Source organism: Mandrillus leucophaeus, unplaced genomic scaffold (genome assembly GCF_000951045.1).
Source record: "Mandrillus leucophaeus isolate KB7577 unplaced genomic scaffold, Mleu.le_1.0 Scaffold95, whole genome shotgun sequence".
Classification (NCBI taxonomy): Eukaryota; Metazoa; Chordata; class Mammalia; order Primates; family Cercopithecidae; genus Mandrillus; species Mandrillus leucophaeus.
In genome coordinates, this window is record NW_012110363.1 from 618,890 (window position 1) to 628,183 (window position 9,294).

Genomic DNA, 9,294 nt, shown 5'->3' on the forward strand with positions numbered 1-9,294 from the left:
AAACGTAATAGATAGGCCAAGGACAATTAGGGTATCATGCCAAAACACTTGAATTAAAGCTGAAAAGTTCTTTTTAACTGAAACTTTTCTTGGCCTTAAATACACAGATGATCATTATGATCCTTTTAAGAGGGATGTGTAGTGATTTCTCAGATATGTTTAGACATGGAACATATTTTGGAGACCTGTTAATCACCTCTGGAACAATGTTTTAAGGGATGCCAGTTTAGGAAGTGTCTGGTTAAAATAGCTGATAATGAGGTCAGGTGCCGTGACTCATGCCTGTAATTCCAGCACTTTGGGAGGCCAAGGTGGTGGATCACTTGAGCCCAAGAGTTCGAGACCAGCCTGGACAACATGTTGAAACACCATCTCTATAAAAAATTAGCTGGGTGTGGTGGTGCATGACTGTAGTCCCAGGTACTTGGAATTGAATCATCTTTTGAATGCCATTATATGAAAGAAGCAGGTTCTCTGTGGCCAGAAGGTGAAAATCAGGATTGATATATGAAAGTTACCAGGAAAGAGATTATGATACATTATAAGAAATAACTTTCTTAAATAGTTATTCAAAGTTTAGTTGCTCTAGAGGATGAGTTCTTTGTAAGAATCAAAAATAAGATGAATATCTTCTTTGTGGCAATATTATAAAGAGGATACACATATCAAGTGGATGGTTGAATTAGATGATTTTTAATATCTCTTAATAAATCTGAAATTATTTTTATTAAGGGTTTTCCAAAAAGTTTTGTTGCTGAACTTTTCCATCTAAGTTAATACAGTGTTTGGGTTGTTTTAAAAAGCATGCAGTAGTTTTTCAAAGAAGGTATGAATAATTGATTTGATGTTATAATCTAAAAAAAATTATGAAAAATATCTGGATTCAGGTACTTGCGTTGCTATTTGTAAGTTTTATGACCTCAAGTAAATCACATAGCTTTTCAGAGATGTGAATTTTAAATATCTAAAATTACGGTAATACAAGTAGGGGTTAGGAGCCCAGCATTTGGGCAAACAGATTTCTAATTTGAATACCATGTTTACCTTATCAATTTAATAGCAGTATGACTCTCTTGGTCTCAATTTGCGTATTTTTAAAATGGAAAAGAAAAATACATACAGGATTACTAAAAGAATAAATGAGATAATGTATATAAAGTGCCTTTTCAGATGTTGCATTGTACTTTCTAGGAGCACGGTCCATTCCATTTCTTATGGCCTCATTTCTTGATCTCTTAACATTTATTGCCAGAGTCTTATAAAAGCATTTGAGTGATTGTTTGATATTCAAATTTAAAATACCTAAAACTGAACTCTGATCTTAGCCCTAAAACCAGTTCTACTCAGTCTTCATCTCCTTGTTGCTTAGGCCAGAACTGTGGTATCATCCTTTACTTGCCTGTTTATCTCACAGTATGTCAGAAAATTCTATTGGATGTACTTAAAAATATATCTCAAGTCAGACCACTTATCCTTTCCACCTCAACCTCTCTGGCCCATGCCACCATCATCTCTTGCCTGGATTTTAGTAGTAATCATCTAAGTGGTCTCGCTGCTTCCACCTTTGCCCTTCTACTGACTTCCCCATGTAACAGCCAGATGATCCTTTTACAATGAAAGAACCTATTACTCGTATGTTCAAAATCTATAGTAGCCCCTCATTTAACTCATAGTAAAAGCTGAAGTTTATAAGAAGTTACCTAACTTACAAGGTATACCTTGTAAATGCCAAGTACACCTTTATATAAGGGCTTTGTCTTGGTTTCTCCATTTGTATGGGATGTTCTTCCCAGATAGCTGAATGGGTAGGCTCCTTAATTCTTTGCTGGAAGGTTACCTTTTTGGTGAAGTCTGCACTAGCTTTCTTGTTTAAATTTGCATGTTCTCTTCCCTTGTCAACCTTCCACTGACCCATGTGCCCTATTACTGTTCCTTTTTTCCCTAAGTATTCTTACCTCTTATTATTTGCTTATTTTTTTTATCGTCTGCTATTTTTTTTCCCCATTAGAGTGTAAGCTATGCAAGGGAGAAACTTTGGCCTTTTATTTACTAATAATATCCCAGATGTAAGGTATAGTACATAGAATATAGTTGGTGCTTAATAAATATTTGTTGAACAAATGAATAAATTTTGAATTTGCAGGCTCTGCTGTGCAGTTTGTTTTTCTTACTGTTTTATTAGGTAATAATAATAGGAAATACATGTATAATGCTTATATCCTAAGACCTATTTTAAACCCTTTATTTTGAATCCCCTGAATCCTTCTACCCTGAGGTAGAAACTAATATTATCTACTTATTATAGACAGGTAGACATAGGCATTGAGAGGCTAAATAATCTGTCCAAAGTCAGAGCTTAGTAAACGAAGAACCAGGGTTCAGAGTTTTTAGCCAGTCTTTAACCCGAGTCTGCACTTTATAACACCATGCCGGTCTTTTTATTTTAAGGAAATTAGCTCTTTATGATGTGTTGCAGATCATTTTTTATGTGTAATTTTTTTGACTTAGTTTTTGTGAACTTTTCTTTTTTGCCTTCTGAAGTATTTTTATGTAGTAAAAAAAAATCTATTAATGTATGTTTTTGGGGAATTTGTTTATTTCAGACAGGATCTTGCCCTGTTGCCCAGACCAGAGTGCAGTGGTGTGTAATCACGGCTCACTGCAGCCTCAAACTCTCAGGTACCTTTGAAGCTTTTAAACTTATTTTTTAGAATGATCTCCCTGAGTTAAAAAATTAATAATTTAGTCATTTTCTTCCTTATTTTTGATTTGAAATAGAAGTTTAAATTAAGCAGATACATATTTTATATCACCTTGACAGCATTATGGAGATTTTGTTTGACGGCAACAAAATTAAAAGTTGGAACAACATTTAGGAACCTAGCACTAATTGAAGAAAGAAATAATTGAGAACAGGCTGTAGGGATGAACAGGAATAGACTGATTTCAAGAAATATTTAGGGACGGGTGCAGTGGCTCACACTTACAACCTCAACACTTTGGGAGGCCTAGGTGGGTGGATTGGTTGAGCTCAGTAGTTTGAGACCAGCCTGGGCAACGTGGTGAAACCCAGTCTCTACACACAACAATAAATACAAATTTAGCTGGGCATGTTGTGCCTGTAGTCTCAGCTACTTGGGGGACTGAGGTGGGAGAATCACTTGAGACCAGGAGGCCAAGGCTGCAGGAGCCACCTTCACACCGCTGCACTCTAGCCTGGGTGACAAAGTGAGACTTTTGTCTCAAAAAATGAAATAAATATTTGATAAACTCTTCAAGTCTTAGTGACTGATGAGCTGTGCATCAAAGGACTCTGGATAATACCCAGATTTCTGGTTGTGAGAGTTTGGAAGAGAGGAAATAATGTTTGTTGGGGTGCCATTTATTGGTTGAATGGATGAATCATTGAAATGAGGTAAAACAGAAAGGAACAGGTTTGGAAGATAAAATTATACTCAGTTTTTCATATGTTGAATTTGAGGTGCTTTATGAATATCTCATTTTCAACACTTAGGTTCATTGGGCAATTTGATAAATGAGAGTCTTAGCTTAGGAAAGAAAATTGGGCTTAGAGAAGTTTTAGGGAAGTACTAAACTCTGTGAGTACATAAGCTACTTTCTTGCCTTTTTTTTTTCCCCCGGGATTAATACATTGGATATAATATAAAAATAGCTTGAAAACAGCTTTAAACACTGTAAAAAGACTGTATGTTTGTAGTGTGTATTATAGGATGTTTTGTAGCTATATTCATTATCACTCAAAAGAGAGTATTAGTGTCTCTACAGTGGAGTCTGTCATGAAGGTGGGAGTGGAAAGGATATGTCACCAAGAATGACTACTCTAGAGCAAAAATTCAGATATTTTAAAACTAGGAAGGACTTAAAGGCTACCTAATTTAGCAATGAGAGTTTATAATTTCTGAATATTCCATTTTCATAAAGCCAACTTGAGGGGACTTCTTGTTCTTCCTGTTCTTTAGGAGACTCTCAGGTAAAGTTGTGACAGAAGATATGCTGTATAATTTTGTTTTTCCATTCTTTGTTCCTTTCTCTTTTTCACTGTTTGTATCCCTTTCTTATAGCTTAGGCGTTCTAAAGATACTGCATATGCATAATTGGTCAGTGACATCGAAAGAAGTTTCCAAGTTTCCACTGTAGGGAAGAGCTTTGGGGCAGAACCTCAGAGGACAGTGAAGGCTAATCAAACATGCCAGCCACAACTGTCTTTGTTTTGCTGCAACCCAAAGAAATGCCATATAGATTCTTGGTATTCTGTTGTAAACTTAACCAGTGTTATTAAACTTTATTTTAGGAACTGCAACCATGAATGAAGAAAATATAGATGGAACAAATGGATGCAGTAAAGTTCGAACTGGTACTCAGAATGAAGCAGCATTACTTGCTTTGATGGAAAAGACTGGTTACAACATGGTTCAGGAAAATGGACAAAGGAAATTTGGTGGTCCTCCTCCAGGTGTGGATTTGTTAACAGTCTTTTAAATTTAATCTTTAACTTCGTCATGTAGATTCGATGTGTATCCCCACAAGTATTCCAAAAAATAGCTCTCTCCTTGTAATTGCTTTAAGACACTTGTTTTTACTGTTGAGGAGAAAGAGTTAGATTATAAATGTTTTTCATGTCTTACCCTTAAATTTTTTCAGCCCTGCTCTTCATCTAAGAAGCAGTTGAGAAAGAAGCTGGGCTAGGTTGAGACAGAAGTCAGGATTGGGAAAGTAGGGAAAAGGGTGCTACTCTAGGTGTTAAAGAGGAGATCATCTGGGGAGGAATTTGAAACAGCACTTAGTAGGCAAGTGGTGTTTAAACTAGAAAACCAAATGAAAACAGGTAAATAGAATGTTTGACTTTTCTACCAATAGCCAGTACAATTCCTTTGCTCAAAACCCTTCAGTTTATCACACTTAAAATAAAAATCTGTCTCCTGGTTACCTCAATGGCTGCAGCACTTACCACTTTCTTCCTTTCTCAAGTACATGTTAACTGTACAGGCTTCCATAATCTATGTTGCTCTGACATATAAAGCACTTGCTTTTTCTTCTTTCTGAATGCCCTTTTCCCAGATAATCCGCATGGCTCACTCCCTCATTCTATTCAGGTCTGTGCTTAAATCTCATGTACCCAGAGATTTACCTGACCACTCCCTTGATTTTCTTCATAGCACTTATCACTCACTTGTTATCTCCCTTCTGTATTGAATATTAGCTTCATAAGGGAAGGGGCTTTATTTTGTCCACTGTTGTATCACCAATACCTAGAATTGTGAGTGGCACATAGCACAGCAAATTTGTTGAATGAATATATGATTGAATAGTGAGTAGAAATATCTGATTCGAATTTATGTGTCTATTCCTATTCATTTTTGTTGTTCAGGTTGGGAAGGTCCACCTCCACCTAGAGGCTGTGAAGTTTTTGTAGGAAAAATACCTCGTGATATGTATGAAGATGAGTTAGTTCCTGTATTTGAAAGAGCTGGGAAGATATATGAATTTCGACTTATGATGGAATTTAGTGGTGAAAATCGAGGTTATGCTTTTGTGATGTACACTACAAAAGAAGAAGCCCAGTTAGCCATCAGAATTCTTAATAATTATGAAATTCGACCAGGGAAGTTTATTGGTGTGTGTGTAAGCTTGGATAATTGTAGGTTATTTATTGGAGCTATTCCCAAGGAAAAGAAGAAAGAAGAAATTTTAGATGAAATGAAGAAAGTTACAGAAGGAGTTGTAGATGTCATTGTTTATCCAAGTGCAACTGATAAGACCAAAAATCGTGGTTTTGCATTTGTGGAATATGAATCTCACAGAGCTGCTGCTATGGCAAGGAGGAAACTAATTCCAGGTAAACTGATTCTTTTAAAGGTTGTTTTTCAGTATTAACCTTTTTACAAATATGGAGAAATGATAGTACATCAGGGATCAATATTATCGAAATAAATAATGCCACTTAAAGAGGAGTAAAGAATTGTTTGAGTAATGAAGTAAAATAAATCACATAATTCTAAAAGACAAGAAATCGTTCCTGTAAAATGAGTCCTATTTATGATATTTTTGCTGGATGTATACACTTTGAGCTATTAATTGTTGTTTAATAAAAATCCAAAGGGCAACACTTAATTCTTCTGATAAAGTCTATCTTTGAAGTATATTTGTTCTATTGACTCTTAAATTACATAGTAAGTTTTAGTTGTTTACTTTAGTAAAAATTTTTGTGTGAATAGGAAACAAATGCTTAACCAAATTTATTGACGTGTGGTTGAGTTTCTGCTTCTCTGGGGAAACAGTTTTACTGAACATCTTTAACTTTTATTCTTTATTTTAATTCTCTTCAAATTATTATTTTTTTTTACAGGAACATTCCAACTATGGGGCCACACCATTCAGGTAGATTGGGCTGACCCGGAGAAAGAAGTGGATGAGGAAACCATGCAGAGAGTTAAAGTTCTTTATGTAAGAAATTTAATGATCTCAACTACAGAGGAAACAATTAAAGCAGAATTCAATAAATTTAAGCCTGGTGCAGTTGAACGAGTAAAGAAACTTAGAGATTATGCTTTTGTTCACTTTTTCAACCGAGAAGATGCAGTGGCAGCCATGTCTGTTATGAATGGAAAAGGCATTGATGGAGCAAGTATTGAGGTAACACTAGCTAAACCAGTAAATAAAGAAAACACTTGGAGACAGCAGCTTAATGGTCAGATTAGTCCAAATTCTGAAAATCTGATTGTGTTTGCTAACAAAGAAGAGAGCCACCCAAAAACTCTAGGCAAGCTGCCAACTCTTCCTGCTCGTCTCAATGGTCAACATAGCCCAAGTCCGCCTGAAGTTGAAAGATGCACTTACCCTTTTTATCCTGGAATAAAGCTTACTCCGATTAGTATGTATTCTTTAAAATCCAATCATTTTAATTCTGCAGTAATGCATTTGGATTATTACTGCAACAAAAATAATTGGGCACCACCAGAATATTATTTATATTCAACAACAAGTCAAGATGGGAAAGTACTCTTGGTCTATAAGATAGTTATTCCTGCTATTGCAAATGGATCCCAGAGTTACTTCATGCCAGACAAACTCTGTACTACGTTAGAAGATGCAAAGGAACTGGCAGCCCAGTTTACATTACTTCATTTGGGTAAGTTTTAAAATATTTTAAACAGTGTAAAATATGAAATTAGGAAATACTGTAGATTGTTTTTCAATTCATTTATTTTGAACTCAACATTAGTGGTAAGTATGTAACATAAATTTTATCTCAATTTTATAAAGTCATAACTTTCTTGAAATTTGTGCCCTGTAAAATCTTCCTACATTTAGCTTTTTTTTTTTTTTTTTGAGAGATGGAGTCTCGTCCTGTCACCTAGGCTGTAGTGCAGTGGCACGATCTTGGCTCACTGCAACCTCTGCCTCCTAGGTTCAAGCGATTCTCCTGCCTCAGCCTCCCGCATAGCTGGGACTACAGGCGCGTGCCACCAGGCCCAGCTAATTTTTTGTATTTTTAGTAGAGACGGGGTTTCACGGTGTTAGCCGGGATGGTCTCAATCTCCTGACCTTGTGATCTGCCCGCCTCAGCCTCCCAAAGTGCTGGGATTACAGGTGTGAGCCACCACGCACGACCTACGTTTAGTTTTTTAAGCATTACCTAACCTGCGGGAAAATTTGGTTTTGACTTACTACAGTGTTCATAATCCTGTTTTATTAATTTATTGTTTTTTTAATGACTAATTCTCAGTTGAAATAAAGATTTTTTTGTGTAAGTTACAGGATATGTTAATTAAACCAATTTATAATAGAGTGTCCCTGTATCTTTGGTGAAGTCTACATAATGATCTTTTTGAGGGGCAGGGGTAGGGAGTTAGTAAAATCAGTGGGATTTCAGATGGGTAGTGTGCAGACACAGCTTTATGCTCACCAATCTGGAAATTTATATTATCACTTATGAAAGACAAAAAGCATCAGTAAGAGATGTTTGTGACCATTCTCTTTTTTAGCTTCATGTTTTTCAAACAGTAAATTTTCTTTAAAACGTTTGAAGGATAATTATGAAAGGTTTTGCAAAAGCATAAAAAGATATGCTAACTAAGTATTTGACATTGTAAAGGAAGAGACATAATATCACTATGGTGTTTTCCTGCTTGCTGTTTTTTACTGTTAGGTTAGCCTCCCCTGCCCCCGCAACCTGTTTATTTTTTTAATGCAGCTATAGATTTTAGTTGATGATTACTTTGTGTCCCAAATAATATTTATTGGAAGAGTAGTGGTTTCCTGAGAATCAGAAATAAAAGAGAAAGGTCTTTTGAGGGTTCTCATTGTTTCTTGATTATAATTGTGAAACTCTTCCCTGAAAATTATTTTTTATATGGTTGCAGAACCACAGTACAGAAGCTTATGTGTATTTAAAATTCATACTCTCAAGTTTAAGAGAAAACAATCAAAAGAGAAAAACATTCTCAGAAAGGAGAATAATTTTTATATATTGTTTAAGCTTGCTTATGTACCACTGCCATAGTATTATGATTTGTTTGTTTTTGGGACAGAGTCTTGCTTCGTCACCCAGGCTTGAGTGCGGTGGCGTGATCTCGGCTCACTGCAACCTCTGCCTCCTGGATTCAAGCAATTCTCCTGCCTCAGCCTACCAAGTAGCTAGGATTACAGGTGCCTGCCACCACACCCAGCCAATTTTTGTATTTTTAGTAGAGACATGGTTTCACCATGTTGGCCAGGCTTGTCTCGAACTCCTGATCTCAGGCGATCCACCCTCCTTGGCCTCCCGAAGTATATTACCAGTATTTTTAGGAGATTCTGTTTTGGAGATATCAACAAAACTTGTGGTACTAAAGGTAGGGTTCCGCTTGAAGACACATTTAAGTAGTGTCCTCAATTATTAGTTTGGAGATATTTGGGGATTTAGCATCATTGAAGCTAATAAATTCTTAGTTCTTATTTCTATTGATGTACAAAATAGAAGCGTTCAATTTACTTTTAATAAAGACCATCTAAGTTAAAGATAAAATTATTAGGTAGATAGCAAATAATTCAAATTAAGTTTCTTAGAGAAAAATGAGTCAAAATATTATTTTGGAGTGGGACGTAGTTAATTAGTTGCTGATCAAGTTTCTCCCAAGGATACTTGTGTCTGATCTACCATGCTAATACTGAAAGATTTTAAAAATTTCTAGCCCCCCTCATTCCCTTACACATTTAACTGAAACTTCTAAAATTCTTACAACATAGCCATGTTAGTTTAATTTATGGCAAACTTATATGTAGACTTTGTTT

The 9,294-nt window shown here is 35.7% G+C and overlaps 1 protein-coding gene across 4 annotated transcripts in view; it reads left to right on the forward strand.

The window, feature by feature from the left end:
• RBM46 (RNA binding motif protein 46) overlaps positions 1-9,294 on the forward strand; it is a 58,442-nt gene that overhangs the window by 12,924 nt on the left and 36,224 nt on the right. For all 4 annotated transcript variants that reach the window (XM_011970477.1, XM_011970475.1, XM_011970478.1 and 1 more), the window contains exons 2-4: positions 4,313-4,474; positions 5,390-5,857; positions 6,368-7,150. In XM_011970477.1, the coding sequence (XP_011825867.1) occupies positions 4,324-4,474; positions 5,390-5,857; positions 6,368-7,150 (1,402 nt within the window). In that variant the 5' untranslated portion in view covers positions 4,313-4,323. The remainder of the gene's footprint in view (positions 1-4,312; positions 4,475-5,389; positions 5,858-6,367; positions 7,151-9,294) is intronic.